At 40.8% G+C, this 23,770-nt stretch overlaps 1 protein-coding gene across 6 annotated transcripts in view; it reads left to right on the forward strand.

Moving 5' to 3' along the window:
- Positions 1-23,770, forward strand: part of SLCO1C1 (solute carrier organic anion transporter family member 1C1) — a 55,452-nt gene that overhangs the window by 13,109 nt on the left and 18,573 nt on the right. For 2 of the 6 annotated variants that reach the window (XM_054824784.1, XM_054824766.1), the window contains 5 exons: positions 951-1,116; positions 1,553-1,737; positions 5,741-5,805; positions 7,026-7,143; positions 8,192-8,414. In XM_054824784.1, the coding sequence (XP_054680759.1) occupies positions 951-1,116; positions 1,553-1,737; positions 5,741-5,805; positions 7,026-7,143; positions 8,192-8,414 (757 nt within the window). Of the gene's footprint in view, positions 1-950; positions 1,117-1,552; positions 1,738-5,740; positions 5,806-6,960; positions 7,144-8,191; positions 8,415-19,682; positions 19,780-22,905; positions 23,025-23,770 lie in introns of those variants that run through there. The other 4 variants (XM_054824774.1, XM_054824748.1, XM_054824756.1 and 1 more) reach the window with 4 other exon arrangements.

Consider the following 23,770-nt stretch of genomic DNA (forward strand, 5'->3'; position numbering starts at 1 on the left):
AGAAACTTGATTCAAAGCAGTGGAAACTGCTCCATCTATTCCAGCAGGCATTGTGTCAGAACCCTTTCGTGATTGTTGCCTTCAGCCCAGAGGGGTTTATGCCACTAGTGCAGATTATTTTTCTGATTACTTTTTAATTATTATTGCCATGGGACCCATCCTTTGAGCCTAGAGATTTCTGGAAATGTGAGGAGCTCAGTAGGGGGGGTGAGATTCAATTAATTGTTCCTTGCCTCTGTGTGCTGCTGAACAACCCATGGCATTTAATAGCCTCTGAACCCAAAACCTAAGGATTGATGGATTAACCATGAGTTAGCCATGATGTTAACTGTGAGGTACACCTGAGGCTCCCACTTTTTGGTCACGTTTGCCCATGCTATTACTCTGTAAAGCTCACTTTTGGGAGGAGTTTCCAGCACCGACTCCACAGCAGCCTCAGGAGCTGCTCTGCTGGTGACTTCAGCAGCAGCTGGCTGAAGTTGGCGGATAGCTCTCGTGCAAGGTGTCAGACCCTCAGTTTGGATGAATCCCATTCTGATAATTTCCTCACTAACTTCTACAGCGACCATTTCCCATGAGTAACTCAATCCCCTCTTTGTCACCGGAGTAATCAAACTTTTTAATCCAGTTTTGTTAATAGTGCATCGAGCCTCAGATAACTAAAATCTTAGAAAAATCTGAGAAAGTGCATGAATAGAAATTGTTAGCTGTCCCCCTTAATAAAGTAGCTACTATTTCACAGTAGGTGGTATGATATTGTGAAAACCTTTTGATAACAGAGGAATAAGAATTTACACTGCTGCATGGATGTGAAGAGGCAACACCTTAATGGACTACAGACAGAAGGTCTGGCCAGGTGCACCTGGCAGAGCCCATAACCCATGATTTGATAATGATTTCTTCCACATCTGCTAGAAAACATCATTGCAATTTCTCTTTTTTTTTCCCAGAACTAAACGGACAACTGATTACGAGCAAGCCCTGTTTTCGGAATGCAACTCGGGCTGCTCATGTTCCAAGAATGACTGGGACCCCATCTGCGGGGCAAATGGAGTCACCTACATTTCTGCTTGTCTCGCCGGCTGCCAAGCATCCAACGGCAGTGGGAAAAACACCGTAAGACAATCTTTCATTTCCATGTGTGATGTGCTGGTTTTCCTAATACAACCAGTTCTGTCAGAGTAAGTGGATTAAAACTAAGGCATGTCCTCTCCGGCCCTAAAGTCCTCAGATTTTTTTAGCAATCTGCCACCCACATTTAAAACTTTCTCAACCGGACTTTCCAGCAAAAATCCCAAGCAGAGAATGTAGGAGGGGTTTTTCTTATCTGTTGATTAGCAACCCTGTTTAAAACACACACTAAACACATTCATCAACAGTAGGTACTTTCTTCATAAATTTCTCCTTCAGTGAACAAGCCTTTTCCTTTTGAAAAACATTTTCCTCTTTGGATTTAAACTTTTGGCTACCCAGAAAAGCATAATGTGCAATTCCTGCACATCCACGTCTCCGCTGTTTAGGTTATTATACACTTTTGCCTGCTGTCTTCCAGGTATTTTTTAACTGCAGCTGTGTGGGAACCTTGGAATCTCCTTCACGAAGCTCCTCAGCTGTGGTGGGACCATGTCAAAAAGGAAATGAGTGTCCAAAAATGTTTCTGTATTTTCTAGTAATATCGGTTATCACTTCATATACTTTGTCAGTAGGTGGCACACCCGGATACATACTGCTCCTAAGGTAAGAAATCATTTCTGCTAGCATTGCCAAATGTTTTCAACATGTTTTGACATTTTTAACTGGGTCTCCCTCCCCCCTCCCCACCCCCCCGCCCTGTATTGTGAAATGTTTTCAGCTATGCAAGGTGGCTATTAAAATACTATTATTTTTTTTTTACTTTTGAAAGGCTTCTTCGTAATTTGACAATGAGTTTTCTACCATCGAAGCAACAATATGCTTATGATTACCTCTACCAGCAATACATTTCTGGTCATAAACATGATATAGGAGGCCTGGTTATCATTTATACCAAATTCCACTTCCCTTCATGCCTTTGATATTAGCAGAAGGGTGTTAAATGGCCTCCATGCAAATAGAAATCAGATCTGCACATGCCAGTGTGTGCACATGTATGCTTACAGGTAGCCAGTTTTCCTCATTTGCTATGGATACCAATGCACAGCTACACAGAGGTGTTCTAACCCAAACCCTCTATATACACTCAAATCTTCTCCTCTAGTCCATTTTATTATCCCACATAATTGTTCTGTCCCAGATTTCTCTCTTCAAAACAAAGATAGATTTAGCATGAGATGTGGGGGTTTTTTCTGTAGTAATAATCACGGGTTTATTAAATGCTTGTCCCAAGGGATTGTTCCAGTATTTAACTGCTGGAACTATTTGTCCATCACTGAGTGTAAGCTTTTAAGCTAATTTTAGAAAGTGCAAAAGAAATATAATACTTCCAGTGATTATTCTGGATTTTTGTCAGCTTCTTGCAATTTTTGGATTCTAAGTGCTGCTCCGCTCTGTTTTGGAAAGCTTTCTTTCTCAGTTCCTCTTTCCAAATTATTTCCAGATGGGTACGTTCTACTTCTCAAACAAAACAATGGTAAATACAGTTTAACTAATCTTTGTTATTGTTATGTTTTCTTACCCCAAAATTCTCTTAGCTTTTGAATGAAATTTTCTGGAACAGGCCCTGTCTCATTGCCAGTGTCTTTGTATCACACGGAAAAAGCCAGTGCTAGAACTGGCTGAATATAGGCTATACGGAAAAAAAACTAAAGAAAGAAATGTAACTGCAGCTATGGTTCCAGCACAGTCCTCGAACCAAAAGCAATGTTCACACAGACTTTCAGAAATGGTTGAGGTGAGGATCCTTCTCCACTGCCCTCCACAAACACTGCCAGTGAGGTACATGCCTGAAACCATATAAGCTGCATAGATTTCCCCACCCACCTTATAGGGTGACCACTGAGCACTGCAAGAACACACGGCATCTCTCTCTCTCTCTCCCTCTCTCTCCCCCTCTCCAAGGAGTCACTCCCAGAAGATCAATCATATTATAATCCATTTTAGACAATTTTTACTGAACCTTATGCGCCACTGAAACCGTCCATGCGCCAGGAGGAGGATGATTCACGAGTTGAGAGCTTGTAGCAAAGCCTTCGGGATTTCCACCAGATTGCCCTCTCTGGTTGCTTCTGACACAGGGGGATGTTTTGTTGTATAAATATGGGCATAGGGCTATTCAGGGATGCAGTTTCCTTCCCCTTCCCCTCTACGTGATGTCCCATTTCTAACCATAAAACCTACGGTAGAAAATGTACAGATACGGTACCACACCTGGCCTTGACACAATCGTTGCTGTGCTCAACCTCCTGCTTTCCATCTTGTCTCCACTGCAGAAGTGTCTGGGAGGAGACGTTCATAGCTGAGCACCTACGACCTTAAATCACACAGAGTTGCCTGCACTTCTCAACCCTAAGAACTTGCTCTCAGGGGACTTAATGCTTAATGGATTTATTTAGAAAAGCTTAGAGAGGTTTTCAGTAACGATGCTAAAACATTTTGTTATATGAAATCAGCAAAACAACTTTATTGGTTCTGCTCCAGAGCTTTTATTTCTGTTGAAAAATCATTTTACTTTGAGAGCCATTTAATTGAAAATGAGAAGTTATGTGTTTTTCTGCTGGATTGAAGGCACCCGAATCTGAAGTGCAGCTAAGTAAAACATGTTTCAGTAAGTTAAATTCTTTTTTTTTTTTTTTTTTTTCTCTGCAAATGCCCTGTGGGCACAATTCCACTTTAAGCTCACGCTTGCTTTTCTGAAATCCATCAATGACTGGCTTTCCCTAAAAATCTGTCTGAACTGAAAGTGTGCTTCTGTTCCCAGAAAGAAAATAAATGCTCTTTGAAAACAAATGGTCCCAAGGTCAAGTTGCAGACTTGATTAAGTATTTTTTTCCAATTATCTGTTTTTAAAATCATTCAGTATTCAGTCAGCTCTGATAAGATTCTAGCACTTAAGCAAGCTGATGTTTTCAGATGAGCAAATATCGTTGCACCTGCCATGGAGCACAAATACAGCTAAATCCCTAAAAGCCTATAAGATTTAGTGACATTTACTTCAAGGGTGTACATGACTGAAATCATTGACATATGCTTACAGCTAGTGACTGAGTCATTTGCTGAAATGTCTTTTTAGTGGTATTAGGCTAATTACAATTGCCAAGGAACTTGGGAAAGCCCTGAATTTTTGGAGAAAAAAATCCCTGCAATTCAGATAGCTGTTGTTCAAGAACAGGCTATTAATAGCAGGTGATTAGGCAGTGAAAAGGAAGTCTCAGATCCCCCTGAGAGGTTTGGCTCTCACTCAGGATCTCAAAGAACTTGTGTTTCCGTGCAAATACAACATAAATGCTCAAACAATTTTTTTTCCATCTGAAAAAGATTTTTTTTTTTTTTTGCAGGATATAAATCCTATGAAACACATAATAAATATCCAGTAATTGGTTTTATTTTCCACTTTTTGCTTTCTAAGCTCTTGCATTTGGTTAAAAGGACTTCCAGGCTGAGGCTTGATTGTGTAGCATGGATCTGATAGGAGGGCAAAACATTTCTTCTAGCTGAAAATCATATTGCATGCATGCCTGGCATCACTGGTGTGGAAGAAAAAAGCTAGTTCTGCAATGCCTTTATTATTTTTTAAACGATATTCCCAATTACATGAATTTCTGCAGAAGCTGAGTCCGTCCTAGTTCAGAGCACATAGAACGGACCTCCAAAATGCTATGTTTATCCATAGTGACAACTGAATTTCAGCCCCCTTTTTTTTTTTTTCCTCCTTTTTATATTCAATAGAAAGACTGTGACAACAGGGCGTTTTATCAGTTACCATAATGATACACATGTGTTGCTCACCCCACATATCAAGCATGTCCCAATTTAATCATGTGACTGGGACTACTCATGCTAAAAGTAAAGCATGTACTCAGGTTCTTGCTGGATGAGGTATTGTAATAGGCAGTCTGATACGTGCTGGGTGAAACAGCACGCTTGAGCAGCTGTTGAGGTTAGCAGCAGACGAGACCTACTGATTTGAGTGGCTCCATATGCACACCGCTGCTAGCGTGGATGTGAAAGGCAGCTGTTTTCCTTCCCACCACCTCCACCCTCCTAGAAGAGCCAGGACGATGAGCCAAGGCTGGAGCGGGGCTGATCTGGAGCCAGAAGGACTGATGTCTGTGCTGGCCCCCCGCTGCAAGCTCAGAAAAGTCCAAATGCAAATGGTGTGTTCTGTCAGAGAGTGGTTTGGAGGATCTGCCTTTACGGGAGGTGTGATCCTGATCTAGATAGAGGTGCAATGAAAATTGAGTGCCTAAATGCCTTGTACTAGCCTGGGTCATGATCCACAATTTCAGAGAGTGTTTAACTGAATAAGACTATCCAATGATGCATGATTTCACAGCCAATTTTCTTGCCCTGCATTAGTAACTCCTAAGTGCTGGTATTATCTGAAAATTCACCGCCTTCTTAGAATGTGATATTGAACATAGATGTCCAGAATTCCTATATACTGCTCTGATTTTATCACATATTTCTGTAATTCTATTAAAGTCAGTGTCAGTAAGGAGGAAAAAGTTACATTTCTTTCCTTCCTCTTGCTTTCTATTTGTGTTCAAATTATCCACAATCAATTCTTTATTTCTATTTAACACCATTTTTTAATTATTTTTAGATGCATTAAACCACACTTGAAATCATTTGCACTTGGTATCTATACCCTGGCAATAAGAGTACTTGGTAAGTCCATTTGTACTCTTGGGTCTCTTTTAATATACTCCTCACTAATCTTTTATCCTAGAATTAAACTTTGGTTGTTGGAAGGAATGATGTCTAAATGACAGGTTAATATTAAATGATTTTTTTTTAAAACAACTAGGAACAGAATTGGAAAAAGGAAGCAACTTTGTATGTCATAAATCGTATAACTGTGTCTTAGGTGTAATAAAAACATACATAACGTCCATAGAGGTGACAAGTCATCCTTCGGACTATGAAGCTAACATCAAAATTACTTCTTGTCTCTCCTTATTCAACAACAAGCACAATAGAACAGCTACGGCTCAGAATTAATCTAAGTACAGGCATGCCTGAGGGCAGGGTTCACTGCAGCCTTGTGGTAGAGCCACCTATAAGTTTTCTCTAAAATCCAGGGTACCATGAGATGTCAATGAACTGGAAACTCTAAAATCCTCTAGGTCTTCATAAAAAAGGCAATAATTAGCAAGAAGCAAATCACTTATTTAAATAGAGCAGATTTAGATGAGCTGGATGAGGCAGATGAAATGATGTCAGTACAAGCTGTTGGCTGCTTTCTCACAGCTTTGCAGACCAGGATTTTCCCTCCACGCTTACTTTCTTCTCCAGCAACCATGGCTGGCTCTCCAGGTTGCACAAAGTCCACAATGTCCCCATTAGCACCTGAAGAAAGGCTTTTCCTTTCTATCACCCACAAGCACTGCAGTAGGTTTGCCCCTGCCAGGATCTCAGGATACTTGCAGGATACTTGTAGCCCCACTGCAGGCTCCCAGCCCCGCCGTCTCTCTCCCTCCTCGCCCATGCCACCCAACACACAGGACACTCCCCACCCCCAAGCTGAACGGGCTCCATCGCTCACAAGAAAGGAGATGTATCTCCTTTTTTTTTTTTTTTTTTTTTTTTATCAGAGAGGTCCTGCAGGGTGAGCAAACCAAGCCATGGCCAGCAATCCTTCCGCTGACTTCCACAGGCTTTTTATGTTCAGCTGCATTTCCTCCCCACCCCAGTTCCCCGCAGGGAGGAAAGGGCGGTGTGTGCCCAGGCAGCACAAGGCAGGACTTCTCGAACCAGCAAACAGTATGGACGTGTCATTGCTCTTCAAATGATTTATTTAATGTTCTGCATGAACATGTCTCTAGATCAGAACTGATCACCCTGGAAAGTAACCTTCTTGCCTCTATTTATTTGTTAAATACACCCAGCGGGAATTCCAGCCCCAGTGTATTTTGGAGTGGCCATAGATACCACTTGCCTGAAATGGGGAAGCAAAAGATGTGGGGGAAGAGGAGCGTGCAGACTCTACAACTCCAGTGCACTCAGGTAACAGCTCTTCTCCATTCATTCTTTAACTTGTGTTCTTTAAGTACAGCTACACCTGGCACTGGTAGAAGAATTTCTGTCAGAAAATTTGAGTGAAAGATTTGATGCCAAATAAAAGAGTCTGACTAACATTATTAACAATAATGCTCAGGTTTTAGCATTCTCTTTTGGTTTAGTCTCTCTTTTTGGGAGGTCATCTTATTTCAATATCAGCTAGAAATATTTAAGTCACTTGATTTTTTGCCCAAAAAAATGTTCAGTTAAGACCTCGATTTTATGCTAAAGCTTCCCCCATTTTTTAAAAACTCTGCTGTGAGAGCGTGTGTGTGTAAGTAAATCAGTAAAAGGGTTGTTAAACGTCATCATTGGTCCATGTTGGAGCTGGACCACAAAAAGGAAGGGTGCCACAAAGCATGCTTGGCTTATTTAGAGGCTTAAGCACAGTGTGGTCTTTATCAATTTATTGCTAGAGGAGAGTAATTATCTGAGCTGCATTCATGAAAAGCATTACCGGAAATGGAGAACGGAATAGCAATGGTAAAAGGAAAATGAGACAATACATTGCCATTTCCCCCACCTCCAGGAAAAAACATGAAGGGAGGGTACATCTTGCTTTGAAAATTTGAAGAAAAGAACAAAAGCTCAGTTAGGACTCATTACTAACAAAGCATAATGATGTTATTGTTGCTACTGTTGTTGTTACTGTCGTTATGCCTGCAAAGCAAAAATACCATCAAATGGTCTTGGTGTCATTGGTACTGTTTATGAGGCAACCAAAAAATAGACTACTTGCCCTAGATATATTAGTGTTATCCTCATTGAAGCATATTGGGGTGGAGGAGGTCAATCAATGCCTGAGATGCTTTCTTGGCCACACACAGCACAATACCTGACCTGTGTGAGCTGGCAAACTCATCTCCAGGGTCATCACCTTGCTTGAACATCTTTCTCACTCAGTCTTACCACATGAAAATATGAATGTGTCCTCGATGCCTTCTAGTCGTATGTTGCCTTTGAAATAGGCTCTGATCAATCATTTCTCTCTCAGGTACGTGTACCTGGGGCTGACTTTGGTGTTGGGCACAGTGTCCATTTTCTTCAGTGTTGCTGTCCTTTGGGTTCTCCGGAAAAGGTCTTCTCCACAAGATGAGACTCTCTCAGCCAACGGGGAGAGAGGCGCCTGTGGGACAAAGAGTAGGAAAGATAATTTTTTCAATAGCGACTGTTTAATTCAGACAACTTACTGGCCAGAAAAGGAGACTAGACTTTAGGAAGACTGAGATCTCCACTGTGACTTTACCCAGTGAGTGGTGTTCCAGGCAAAAATTTATCATCAGTGAAGCGGTATCTTAGTAGCCACCCTGAAAGCGTTCACCTTCATGTAATTTTCACTGTAAACACCAAAAGCAAAGACAACCATTTCAGCACATGTACAGCTCTGAAAACACTGCTCACCATTTGTCCTCCTGAGTCAGTGCCACTCAAGTGAGGGGATTTATTTCAGCTGGGGAGGTGCAGCTTGCTCTCTTGTCGAGAAGCCAGTTTTATGGCTGCCCCTCAGCTCCATCCCTCCTCGTCCGGCCGCTGCTGCCCCCCTCGGCTTTCCTCTGTGTGTGAGGGGTAGTGGGGAGGCTGCAATGCAAACCTCTCCACCATGGTACCAGCCCGAGAGGACCTGGTGCACAAAACCCAATGTGGCAACCTGAAAGGTGCAGGGGTATTCTGCACGTAGCTTGCTCTTGCAAGTAGTGCAGAGCGGGACAGGAGGAAGGTGGAAGGAGAAATCAGCTACACGCTCTGGGCATCTCGTGAATTCAACTCATAACACTTAGGGCATGAAATGTTGTGGTTAGGGATTCTTTTTCAAGTAGCTCTGTTATAGCACAACTCTAACAGCAATAAAACTTGTCATTACAGTCAAAGAGACCACAAGAGTATCGTCCAAAGGAAACTGGAATAAAAATACAGCTTTTTTAGGTTTCCAGCAGTTTCTCGGCACTTGCTAGTACTCAGTGTACTGAATAATTCCATGCATTTTATGCAATGTAATAACACCATGATACAAGATATATATATGATTTATTTTGTAAAAAGCTATGACAAGACAGCTTGGGAACAATAAAATGAATTCAAAGACCAGGTGATTTGGGGCTTTTCCTTTTAATTTATTGTATTTGCTAGCTGAAACTAAGGTATGTATGATAGTATCATTTTATATATCATTTTTGCAGTTTGAAAATATTTGGTATTAAATAAATTTGAGATGGGGAGTACAATGGAGAGCAGTTTAACATGGAACAAAATCTGAAGAATGCTTGCACTGAAAAATATAATGACAGCACCACTACAAATGATGTCCTTTAAAGGAACTAGAATTTTAAAGCACATGATGAAAGGTAGCCTTCACCTTTCATCATAATATTGGCAAAGCAATCTCATATCACGTCGCTTGCATCCCAACAGTGAGTGTAGATAGTCTGCTGCCTGGCTGAGCTTGCAGGTCAGAGGCAGCTGTCAAGCCTCTCCTGTGGGACACATGAGGAGGGGCAGATGTATAAGAATGGGATTTACTGAGCTTTGTGGGTGATAAATGCTTACAGTTTGCCATTAGGGAACTACTTAATCCATTCAACAGGAATACCAAGAATAAGGATGTTGCTTAAGCACCAAATATCTGCAGAAGGTAAGGGTTTAAAGCCATTGCTTGGGAAAATGCTGTTGCCAGAGGAAGGACCAATGCCACCCAACATTTGCCACATGGGTGAGTGTTCAGACAGTGGCCTAGATATGGGAGACCCGGTCCCCTGTCCCAGCTCTTTGTCCTCCCAGGTGAGCATCAGAAACTACAGGCAACGGGGTACTGGAGAGCTGTCGCTATTCACTTTGCCTTGTATAACTGTGTATTGAACTAAATTTACAAAATTAAAATAATGAGAAGGTTTGTGAATATGGGGCTAACTGAAGCATTATGGCTAGAGTGAATCACAAATATTGGCACTCCAGTCTTAGGTCTCATTCATACTACATCATCATAAAAACAGCAAAAAATGCCAAACAGTATCAGCATCCAGGAGTAAGAGAGAGACGCTTGGAGCCTTCCACAGCCTCCTTGGGAGGGCACTCTTCATAGCAATGAGCTGTTAGATGCACTGAGAGAAAGGGACAACCCAACTTAACTACACACTGGAATAAAAAAGGAAGGATATCTGCATTTCACTCCATGCTTGATGTTGTACATGTGTCAAATAAATGGCGACAATTCCTCACTTGCAAATCAGTCCCGGCACGGTTTATGGCAGGGATGCTGCTGCTCAGCAATGCTGAAGCTGTCACAGAGGCAGTTCTGCACATGCCCGGCAACAAGATGGCCAGGAAAATTCACTGGCTTACAGGACAAAGAGATAAATTAAGAGAAATAAACATATCCTACTCTAATTCAGAAAGAAACGGGGGAAAAAAAACCCACAATTTCTTGGGTTATCTCCTAAGCTTATGTAAGTAAGCTTGTACTTAGTGAATAATTCTTTTAAAGCATGGACTTTCCTTCCATAACTCATTTTCTTTACACATGAAAGGAAGAGGTATACTATAAAAGAATTTGTTTCAGTAAGTCTTATTTTCATTACGGTTTAAAAATGAGCACAGTTTTCCTCTCATCATCTGGCAATGATAATACTGTAAGTTACCAAGCAGATACACTCCATTCCCACTTTGAAATATTTTCAAGTCTGCTACTTTATTTTAATACTTCAAGTTGTAGTGTGGATGCATAGATGACTGACTATAGTCTGACTAGAGATACATATTCTGGATTTGTTATACTAGATGAACAAATGATCTCAGCATTATTGGGATTTGGACCTGTCAGGTTCTTCCTACCAGAATTCTTTGTCTTAAACTAAATCTGCAACTGGCAATGTCTCACAAAGGTCAAAAAAAATTGCATATTTTTTTTTCTTTTCTTTTTAGAATTAGAAATATTAAACCACAATTGAAAGACTGCAAAGAAGCAAATGCCTTTCATTTTCAAAGGTGAAATTGTTAAAAGAATTGGCTGAGGAGATTTCCCAACCATTGATGTCAGCCTTTGAGGCCAGAGTGGGACTCACAACCTTGTTAAGAAGTACCCATGGGCTGTATGCCATGTAAAAATGATACTCATACATTTTCATCTTATACCAAGGACCCTAATTAGCACATATGGAAGAAGGCAAGGGTACCCGGCCATGTCACATGATGGGATGTGCAACTAGGCCTGGGGCACGTAGGCCAGTGCACATTTTCTTTTCTACCTCCCAGCAAAGAAATGCAGCTCTCAAATGACATAATATGTCTTACTCATAGGCACATCCTTTCTAAGCACGTCAGGAGGGAAACATCGAGGAATTCTAACAAATGAAGGAGTCAAAAAGATGAGGTCAGTAGGTTGTAGGAACAATGCATTTGATCTATAGGTCGTGCCCTCCAAGCATTGGAAATAAGCATCAGTATAGGATGAAGTATCTTTAGGTCACAGAACATAGAACAGCTACCCTATCCTTGTGCCACTTTTAAATTGCTATATAAGATCCTACAATCTGAGAGAATTGCCAGAAGGCAGATGGTGTGAATGTATCAAAAAGAATACATAGGCTGAATAATGATAGGTTGCCTCCTTGATGTCCTCAAAGTAATAAGATTGATGTATGAAACAACTATTGTAAGATTTTTAAATAGCAGGATGATTATTATCATTTGAGAGAAAACATTGACAGTACCACTTTGGCTGGTTTGACTGTTGATGAGACAACACAGTTTAACTGTTCGAAATACGCAACTTAATTGTGCACAACATTGAAAGACAAAAGTTACTCCTTTCTAGAAACTACGAAGTGCATAGGACATAGACTCACAAGTAGCTAAGTCACAGGGGTATTTTAAATAGAGAACTATTATTGATGATCATGAGAAATATGAAGAAAGTGAGCTCACTTGTTTAACAGAAGAGCATAGGAGGATATTGAAAACTAGCAAGTACAGCATACATGAACAGAGGTGATGTTTAATCTCACCAATAGTAGAATTATGTGGATAGAAGTTTACACAGATTTAAATAGTGACTAGTTGAAGAGGAAAAAATTTATTGTAGGCTCTTTAAAGTGTAAAGATCACCTCAGAAAATCCTAGCCAAAAAAAATCCCCAAAACCCAAAAAAACCCGAACAAACAAAAAAACCCCACCCCTGGAGAGTGAAAGAGCATATGAGAAAGCATGTTATGTATAAGACTACACGGATGACCAATAGCAAGAGAGATTAGGGCTGGTTAGTGTGGAAAAAAGAACTGTAAGTGGCATGGGAAGTATTGCTAGGGATCAGCTGCTCACCATCTCTTCCATTACAAGTCCTAGGGAGCACCAGACTGAAATAGCAAAGGAGTTGGCTTTTCTCACAACAGCTGTGAGACTTGAGAAATCCTCATGAAGAAATTTTGTATACATAGGTTCCAAGGGAGACAGGGTAGTTACAGAAAAGAAAATGCCCATGTGGGCCTTTGCCTCCTGCTTCTGCTCGAGACTTCTATTGTATTTTGTAACTAATTGGCTATTGGGAAAGTAGCAGACATATCACACGTAGTACTGACTCTTGCTTTCCATAAGCATTTTCCCTCAGCTACTGCCTGTCAGGGCTTTGAGGGCACTGATGGCTCTGACCTGCTGTCCTGGTTTCAGCAGGGATAGAGTTAATTTTCTTCCCAGCAGCTGGTATAGTGCTGTGGTTTGGATTTAGGATGAGAATAACACTGATAACACACTGATAATTTTAGTTGTTGCCAAGCAGTCAAGGACTTTTCAGCGTCTCATACTGGCCTGCCAACAAGAATGCAAGGGGTACACAAGAAGCTGGGAGGGGACACAGCAAGGGCAGCCAACCCAAACCAGCCAAAGGGATATTCCATACCATATGACGTCATGCTCAGTATATAGCTGAGGGGTGGGCCGGGAGGCAGGGCAGCTCAGGGGTCTTGTGGAGCATTGTCGTCAGGTAGTGAGAAATTGTGCTGTTCATCACTGGTGGTATTATTATTATTATTATTATTATTATCATCATCATCATTATTATTATCATCAACATCTTCCTTTTATGTCCTATTAAACTGTCTTTATCTCAACCCACAGGTTTTACTTTTTTCTTTCGTTTTACTTTTTCTTTCAGTTTTAATTGTCTCCCCCATTCCACTGGGAGCGGGGTGGGGGTGGGGGTGAGTGGACAGCTGCGTGGTTGTTTTAGCTGCCGACTGGGTTAAACCAGGACACCTGCCTCCCTTGGGACCCACCTCCACCTCTGCTCATGGGCCCCAAAGTCCCATTTCAGCTCCAGCCTGTGCACGCAGTCTGAGCCATCTGGGAGGTTTGCATGTGCTGAGTCCTCTCCCTTGCTCTTCCTGAATTATTGTCTGGGTTTCTGGGATTGTCCTGGGGCCTGACTTCTTTACTTGCCTTTGGCTGATGGTCACTGGCCTGAGGCTGGGATCAGTGGCTGTTGCTGCATTGGTTCTGCTCACCCTGATCAGGTGCTGGGTGTACAGCTGACACTGGGTTGGCCCTCAGCTACCAAATTGTCCCCCCTCGTAGAGCAGCCCCTGGCAGCAAGAGCCTTTGGGCTAGAGGGATCACAGGTCTGGCTTAGGCTGGTTATCTCTTCTTGTACCCTGGAGCATCGCTAAGCAAGTGCTGCATGAGACAGTTCTTCATCCAGTGCTAATCAATCTCTGGAAGAAAGAAAGTCCATAGTTGCTGTAAAAATTATGAGAGCAATTTAAAGGTAGAGCCCTTTAATGGTGATTTAGAGTGCTCATTAAAATGGCCTTACTTAAGCAACATGTGGTTAATATCATCAGGAGGTTGGTTAACTAACAGATTAATACAGTTCATTTAATTTTGAAGAGTAAATAAGGATGTAGTGGAGAGCAAGCAGAGCACACTCTGACAGCGTGATGGTGACCAGGTCAGGAAACTTTCTCTCATGGCTGTTGAGCAAGGTAATTTTGAAAGATTGTTGTACATGGTGCTAACCACAACCCTCTCCTTGATTCGTGATGTTGGCACTTCTGAAAGAATATGCTAAGAAATAGGGACTGGTTTAGAAAAAAAGTCCTGTGAAAGTGCTATGCAGTCAGCAAAAATCTGTTTGTTTAATTCCGCAGACAAAGGTAGACTATGTTCCTGTGCCTGGAAATCAAACGGGACAAAACTGTATTGGAAATAAGATACTTTTTTTTTTTTTTTCCCCCACTAGAACTGCTGTCTTTGGGATGTTATAAATTTTTCTGTCATGTGTAGTTTTTAAATCAAGACTTGACCTTTCTTGTAAAAGATCTGCTTTAGTGTAACAATACAGGCGAACAGCTTAGTGAAGTTATATAATGCCAGGTATTCAATAACTTGAACCATAATATTTTTTTCAGTCCTTACATCTCAGGTAATAACCCAGACCATGCAAAGGTGTTGGGGGTTTTTGCCTGGGGATTTCACCTGAAGTATGCATGGTTTTCACTGCTGTTATGCTATGATGCAGCACACATTCGGACTAGCTCCTACAAAGGTCTAAGTACTGTCACCTGCCAACGACTTGCACACTTTCAATTTTGTGTCTGTAATAACAGCTCCAAACCAAGCTGCTGATTAAGACTGAATTCAAAGAAAAGCTGTACAATCTGCATTAAAGACTACCCTTTGTATTTTGAATAGAAAAATAATAAATATCATTAAAACAACACTTTCTGGTCTACTTTTGCATTGATGCAAACCAATGACAAAACTATCAATGAGTTCTTATGAAAGACAAAAGCACCACTGAGCTAGGGAAGGAACCAGACACTAGCTAAGATGGCGACACCAAATCAGCTTGTCGGCGTGCTTTTCTTTCTTGTTAGCTCTGCAGCAACAAGCTGGAACCAGATGCACTGAAACGGGAGCACCAAGAAACCTTTTCCACTATTGTAAAGGTTTTTCATGTTCTCAAGATTCCTGTAATAGCTTAACATTTGCTTAGCTGTACACCTTCCCTTTTACTTAGTTCGTTAACTAAGAGTTAAATTTTGGAATATATTGATTTTCTTTATTTAGGGATTAGTGTCCCGAGAATAAAAAGGGCTCTAATCAAAGCTGCCTACTGCAGTTGGCCTCTGCCTGACCGACTGCTCCGTGCTACTAGTGCTGGCTCAGCCCTTGCAAATTGGTGCCCTGGCAGCCACTTCTTCTGGTGGGAGTCTGCTGCCACCCTCTGCCTGGAGGAGTCTGCAACCAGCTCCTGCGGTAAAGGTGATTATCTTAGTGTGGCTTTTGCAAGGTTTGTTTTTGTTCTCAGGAGTAATCAGCAATTACCGATTCTTAATAAGGGCATTTTTACTATCATAATCCAATTTTTTTCCCATGAGTGTAAGTTACAGTCATATGGGAGAGCTTGGATGAAAAAAAGGATGAGCTATGTCTATTTTCAGATGTGAGACCATAGTCTTTGATTTGACTTCAGTAGTTTCCCATCTCCCATTCTGGTACTTTCGGTCAACAGTTCTTGGTTCAAGAAATTAATTTTGAATGAGAACGCTTCCAGAGACAGCTTGGACGACAGCAATCTGAATATAGAAAAATTCTTCTCAGCCATACAGAAAGCAAAGTATAAAAGATATTTTAATTCCTGAAAAGTTATAAATTAATAGTATATACAGGACTAGAAAAAAAATGGGGAGAAATTGTTGTGCATTCATATGTTGGAATAAGGAAACAAAAGGAATGCTGTTTCCCCTTTTACTATATGAAAAAGAAAGTGGTACTTTTTCCTACAGGTTCTACTACTTCCAAATTGCAGAGTACATTTACATCCATGCCTTTTCATATTTTTAGGATCAAAAGGCAAAAAAAAAAAAAAAAAAAACCCAACCAAAAACCCTTGGGTAGATCTGCTAATACATCTGAAGACAACCTTCAAATGAAACCTTGGGAACTCAAGGCTCCACTGAAAAACATTGTAAAACAGGAGGGAATACTTATCTTGACATAGTCAGAGCATAATAGTGGAGCTTGTGACACACCTTTAAAGAAGGATGAGGTGGAATATCAGTAACCACACATATCAGCAGAAGTATGGTATGCCATCCTGTGATAAAGAGCAGTAGGCAAGGGCCAAGGTGCCTATCTGGTGACTAGAAAGTGTCAATCATGGTATAAGAAGCCTGCTGGAAGTGGATGGTTGATGCTTTGTGCCACAACAGAACGTGAAGAATCCCCACGACTGAGAAGAAGAGACCCACATCTGTTGTAGGACCATGAATTTTGACCTCTTGCATGTAGGTAATGGTAAGTACATAATCATCTGACTATGAGGATATGCTTGACTCTTCTAGAGAAATTACAGGGGGCGGCAGTGTTGTTGTTTTTAATTCAGACCTAAATCTGATCGATGCAATCATAATGTAACAGCATGTTTTTTTCTCTGCAACAATGAATGAAGCTGCCCTTCACCATGTTATTGATCACTTAGTCGTGGAAAATTAAAAATAGTTCTGCACAAAAAGTTACAAATAAAAGGAATCAATGAAATGCCAAGGGAGGTTTATGGAAGATTATGGAACAAGATATTCTTAAAACCATTATTAGGCAGACAATGGACTGGTGATTGGGAACAGCCAGCATGCATTTATCAAGGGCAAATCAAGGCCTGACCAAGCTGGTTGCCTTCTATGATGGGATGACTGCTCTGGTGGACAAGGGCAGAGCAGTACATGTTGTTTACTGGGACTTCAGAAAGACCTTTGGCACACTCTCTTGACAGCACCGGGCTCTCCCCTATGCACAGGTGATGCACAGCAAAAAGATGAGAGGCAATAGATACAAGTTGCAGCAAAGGAGATTCCAATTATAAACACAAATACATCTACATATACAAGTTAGTTATTGTGAGAGTGGTCAGACACTGGACCAAAGGAAGCTCCTTCCTTTAAGATTTCCATCCAAAACTCAACTTGGTGAGACCTGAGCAACACCAACAAGCTTTGAACTTAGTGTTGCTTTTAGTGCAGAGGATTAGACCAGATGAACTCCAGAGTTTCTTTCCACTCTAAATGATGCTGTGATTCTAAGACCTTCTCTAAGATTGCTTCCTTTTGGGAGGCATCCGAACCTCTGATGAAGCCAACAGTTAAGACCCATCTATTTTAGGTTTCTCAGCTAGGCACCAGTCTGTCTCTTGAATTTTCATTACTGTTATTAGTTTTCTAAATATATTATGTACAACATTCCAGCTTCACTTTTTGAAATAACAGTAAAGGCACAAAGTTGGATGGAATGGTTAAACAGAGAAGAGTCTGGATATCATATGGGGGGCGGGGGGAAGAATGAACCTGAGAATGGTAAAATAGGAGTGGAATACAGTGTTAAATAGAAAGTTTATGAAGACAGGCTGAGAAAGTTGAGGTTGTTCAGCCTGGAGAAGAGAGGGCTCTGGACAGACCTTACAGCAGCCTTCCAATATCTGAAGGGGCCTACAGGAAAGATGGAGAGGGACTGTTTACAAGGGCATGGAGTGGTAGAACAAGGGGTAATGGCTTTAAGCTGAAGGAGGGTAGATTTAGATTAGATATAAGGAAAAAAATTCTTTACTGTGAGGGTGGTGAGACACTGGAAGAGGTTGCCCAGAGAGGTTGTGGATGACTCATCCCTGGAAGTGTTCCAGGCCAGGTTGGATGGGGCTTTGGGCAACGTGGTCTAGTGGAGGGTGTCCCTGCTCATGGCAGGGGGGTTGGAACTAGACAATCTTGAAGGTCCCTTCCAACCCAAACCATTCTATGATTCGATGATTTGATGATTCTAAGTTGCACAGTTGATGGCCAATAACAGGAACTTCTGCTCCAGGTTAGGAGTTCCTTAACAGAAAATTTTTGAGAAGACCCTGAGCGTACCGGTTAATTGTAGATAACTAGAAACCCCCCCTTAAAGAGATGCTTTTCTGAAAATGCTATATGTAGTCTTAGAACATATCAGACAAGGCTGGAGATCTAGAGATAAGGAATAGTTAATATTTCAAGATGTGGCACTGGTGAGATTACACCTTGAATATTGTATGCATTTTTGGCCATATGCATTGATGAAATATGAATCCAAATAGAAAGCACTGTAGCCCAGGGCTCCAAGGATGTGCTGCAGAATCAAGAGAGCCTATTTTTCAAGTAATTATTAAGCAAAATTAGCTTGTTTACCTATGAAAACAGGTTGAAAAATTGTGTTTTCCTCATTTATGATCAAGATTGAGTCCTAAGTATCAGATTGAGAGGAAGAGCTTTAAAGCTAAAGGGTCCTGTCAGTTCAAAAACAGAATATAGTTTGATCCTGACTGAAAATTAAAAGAAGGTTCCTATGCATCAGAAGACCAATCTTTTGCAGTAGAGTTAGAAGTGGATGGAGTGGGACAGAGTGCCATTCTTAGTGTTCTCAAGTCAAGGCTTGGCCTTTTCACAAAGATGCTTTTGAGTTTGCAGACTGGATTTGTGATCTGGATCCCTCCTGCATTCTTATTTTATAATTTTACTAAAACATGCAGTTGAATTGCCCTGTCATAGCAATGAAGTGACTACCATTTTCTTGATGATGATGATTCTTGTTTCTAGGAAGCTAAAGGGAACTGTCTGGTTGAGAGTTGGAAAAGCCATGAGCAGTGCAAGGTATTGCCAATAACAGCATTGAAGGCAAAATTAATCAACATTATCCAAAGGTCAGCGTTATTAAGAAGGCTGTAATTGTTCATTGAAAGTAAAAGAATGGGCGTGGTGACAGTGGTGGCAGGGAAGGGTGCACAAACTACAAGGAATGGCACATTTTGCTGTAACATCCAGGCAGACAGTAGTATTGTTTATATGCTTAAAGAATGACATCTCTTTTAACTACAGTTACTCTCAGGATCAGGCATAATGCACAACGATGGCACAAACAAACAAAATACTTGTCAGGAAGCCAGTTCAGGTAGAGCTGTAAGTAGGTAAAGGGCTGCTCCAAAGTACACATAGCCCCAATATCCTTTCACATTGGGTTTGCCTGTGCTGTTAATAGCACTGAGCTATAAATCTGAACAGTCTTCTAAGCATCAGTGATTCTTGAACACACAGTTTCTTCAACATACCCAAAGCATTATATTTTTTCTTCCTGCAAGTCCTTGGCTGGCTCTAGCAGGTTTAGCTGAATGAACTTTAGCAATAGACTATGAAAATGAAACTTCATATCAAAATACATTTTAGCTATCAATAACCATGGAACACCTGTAAAGGTAGAACACTTCATTTTTAAATGCCAGGAAGTTATGAACTAGTATAATCTTGACAAGCTCAGGAAAAAAGATGTTTCACAAGAACGTACAAAAGTAACAAACTTGCACATTTTCTACCTAATTAATTTTTGACCACTGTGGATAAACATGTATTTTGGGACCTTTAACAGAGGGCAGAACTGGGAGGAGACAAGATTAAAACTGCCTAAACCATAGTTTGTGTTAGAAGTTAATGATTCTTCTACCAAGTACGAGCACAGCTATGCTTACGGAGAGAATAGTCTGACTTTCGAGCATGTGTGTGGTAGTATAACTGCTGTTGTTGTGGATACAGAATCTAGGTAGGAACCTTTTTGATATTCTTTTTGTTTGTCTTAACCTTAAAATGTTGTCATTTAGTGTTTGCAGCTAATGAACATTACCTGTGTAGTAGTAATTGCATTTCCTGGACCAGTCACACCAGTAACATTCTTATTGTAAATGTCAATGCTTTAATGATGGCATCACACATTTGTATGTGTATTTCTGAACTGTAACCATCATATGTCTTCAACAATGCAAGCAGCACTAAGGCCTGCACAGCGCTGTGATATTCATTTTTCATATTAGGTTAACTTAAAATGTCTTATTATGATTCCTTAATGTGTTTAAAAAGCAGTAACACAATAGGATTAGCACTGCAGTTTGTGTAAATCAATACAGTTCCATAAATTACTGGATGAAATGTGGCTCTTGATTTGTGATTTGTTAGTCGACTCAATGGTGGTGTAGACCCTGAGAGTGCAACTGTGGTGAAAAACAGCCCAAGGACTTACACTGTCTTTGCTTGACTCTGAAAATTCCTCAAACATCATTGTATTTTTCTTGCATAATAATCTACAAAACCTATAGCAAACTATTGTCTTGACCTTTGTAAACTAATTATCTGTTATTCATGGTAAGGTGTTTAAATTGGCATTCTTATTCATTATAATCTGCATAGAATTAGGGGATAGAAAACCAAGCTTGAATTTTATTAATACTCACTAAGCAATAGATCTACCTAACAGGCACAGAGTCAATCCATGGCCCCTATAAGGTCATATACTCCAAAGCACTGAAGAAGTCTGCGGCTGTCCTTTGCAAGACTGGCTGCTGTGTTCTGGAGTGATCTCGCAAGGTGCCACATGCTTCCCATGATGCTGTGAAAGCTCTCAGCTCCCAGCAACAAAAATGATCCACACTGATTATTAAAGACCCTTAATCTTCCCCACCCAAAGTATTTCTCAAAAGAAGTTGTACTGAGCACACGATCAAATGAGTTTGTCAGCTGTTCCCTGGGTATGATGCAAAAGTGACCTGGAAGAGTGTTAACTTCCATTCTCACAGTATGGCTTAGGATTGTTTTGTGGGGTGTTTTTTTTTCCTTATGCTTGCTTTTGGGGAGAGAATTGTTTTCTTCCCTCAGGAAGGAAGTCAGGGTGATTTTTGTTTAGGTTGATTGGCTACCTAAACAATGCCAATATGTTATTTGACTGATCTCGTCTTTCTGCAAATGCAACTACCTCAGGTCATTACTACCACAGAATGGCTTGTACAGGCAAAGTGTAAGATTTTTAGAGAAGTCAGTTAGTGAAAGGACACATTTGGTCCAGAAAGCTTCATACTTTTCCTTTACTTGTAACTCAAATCTTGCTTTATTAAACATGGGAAAAAATGCTAGTGAAATAAGTCTAAAATAGCAACTTTATCAATATTTGAAATTGTTAGGCTCAACTGCTAGTTTATGTTGACATCAATTGTGAATCGACCTTTTACCTTTTTTTCTAATCTTCTTGTGGCATGGCATTTCCCCAGCCTTGATCTTTTCTGTCTGCAGCAGATTTCCATGTAGGTCAGGGTCAGCTGAGGATGGGAGGAGATGCTGCCGGCAGCTCCAACAGTTGATCCTTGCACATAGCTCGCTCAAACATTTCTCCAGCACAGTTGCATCACCTTTTTGCTTCCTTCTCCCTATCTTAGCGTTCCCCAGCAAAAGTAGCACCATCTTTGCAAAGCAACAATAAGACATGTGTCATTCACCACTGACAGGAGCTGGTCACCCTTGTTCTTACCTGAGAGTCCTTCCTCTGGACCACTGGAGGAGCTGAGCACTGACGGTGCAGAGCCAACTAACTTCCACCTTCTAGATGGCTTCACACTTTTCTGTGTGCACCAGGCAGCTTTTGCCCCACAAAGATGTATTTTACTTTATTTTTCTTCTCCTTTTTTTTATCCTCAATCTTGCCTGGTACCCTAACTTCTACCTCTAGATACTTTTTTCACTATTCCCCTTTAACTGCTTAACCTGCTCTTGATACTTACTGCCCGTACTTTTCAATCTTATTGTCCTCCCTTCTTGTGCCTTCAGTCTTCCTCTGAAATATTTACTGGGATAGCCTCCTAATATCTAAACTTCTTCAGTTACATGTATGGATAACTGACTGTCTTCCTCTTTTCTTTACTTTGCCTCTTATTTCTATCTTCATGTTTCTCTGCCTTCACTCCTTCTTTCCTTATATTGAGATTCTAAGTCATGTCGTACCGTCAAACTCTCAAAAAAGCCATTTCTTTAGTCCTATGACTGCAATGACATGCTACCTCAGCATCTTACTGTAGTCATTAATGTATCATGATGACAGGGAGAAGTTAATACCTTCAGATTACACAGGGACAGATAAATTTCCGAGGACCAGATGCTCAAAAGTGTTTGTGTACTAACTTTTCCTGAGTACCAAGAATCTCACTTCATAAGCATTTCTGTTGATAGTGGTGCAGACTTGAGGAAATCCCTTCCTTAACTTCCTGTTCCTATCTGTCTGAGGAGCCAAGGGGAAGAAAAAAACTATTTTTTTGTCCAGATTTATGTTCTGACCCAGACTTACAGCACAGCCACAGAAGCAGTGATACTCACATGAGTCGAGAGTTTGGGAAGCAGATTTGAGCAGTGGAAAAGGAAAGGAGTTGTTCATGCCAGCAATAGTACCTAAGGACATGCTCATGAACTTAAGCCCAAGAAACTCCAAGTTAACTCCGACTTTAGTTGTTTAAATCTACGTTTGCGTATTTGTCTTAAACATCCTTAGGTATTAACCCTCCTCCATCTGAGTGAAGAAAAATCTTCACCATCATGCATTAGAGCAATGCCTACTCTTTAAATGCTCTGACAAGTGTTACTCTGCCATATGCCCTGTAGCAGAGCAATTTGCAATTGCCAATGGACTTTTTCCAGCATTGGAAAAGTTCATCCAACTTTTTTCAGCTCCATTGAAGCATGGAAAACCTCTCTTTGTGTTATTTTTCCACTCTTTCCTCTCTTTTCTTCACCCTTTTCTCAAACGAGGACGCTACTGTGAAAGGTGAAATAAACCAGTTCCTGTGAGCTACGATTTCTGAGTTCTGACTTGGGGGCACTGATTTCAATATTCCTATCTCCCCTGTGTGTCAAGATCTGCAGATCTGAAGAGGGTTTGTTTCAAGTGACCCATTTTTTCCAAGGGGCTCTGCAGTGGCATCTGGATCTTCCTTCAGAAATCTGTTCTGTTTGTAGTTGGAGTTGCACAAACGGGCAAGTGTTTTCATTCTTTAAATAAACTTTGCAAATAGATACATAGACTTCCCTTAAAGCTTTTCACTGAAGTATTCTTTTTAATTGCTTACCCATCTCTCACATATAGAGTTTTAAAAAACTGAGAAAAGAAAAAGGTGAAGAATTGCACTGTTCATTGCAATAAAACCAAATTCAACAAGGCATTCAATAATAATTAAAAAAAAAAAGTGTTATATCAAAGGAGAGTAAAGATTTGTCTTCTGTGGCTACAGGGTATGCTCTTCCCAGGAGAACTGGAGCAGTTCTGCTGAACTGCTGAGTTGCAGATGATTTCATGCATCAGGGGATATAGACAGCACTCTGCAAACAGAAGGGGATTAGGGATACCCTGTATACTATTGCATGAAGAAAAAACATATAAACTCCTTACAGGAGGTCAGGTAGCTAAAATAATCAATTCTTTTGCTTCCAACATGCCAGTGTGAAGGAATAAGTGGTATGGCACAATGTTACTACAGATATCTTACCAAAACGATGATTGAGTCCTAAGCAGCGTGGCCTGCAAATTCAGTGTTTCACTAGGACTCCCTGTGATTCAGCGCTGATGCTTTGTTGACCCTTGTTTATTTTTGAACAGGATCTTTGTCTCCTATTCTTCTCTGGAAATTGTCTTTTTAGTATTAAAAACTGTTCTAAACTAAAAAGGGGGTGGGGTCAAGGGGGAGCAGTGGGGAGAGTGAAGACCATTTCACTTGAAAAGAAAG

This window comes from Grus americana, chromosome 1 (genome assembly GCF_028858705.1).
Source record: "Grus americana isolate bGruAme1 chromosome 1, bGruAme1.mat, whole genome shotgun sequence".
NCBI lineage: Eukaryota > Metazoa > Chordata > Aves > Gruiformes > Gruidae > Grus > Grus americana.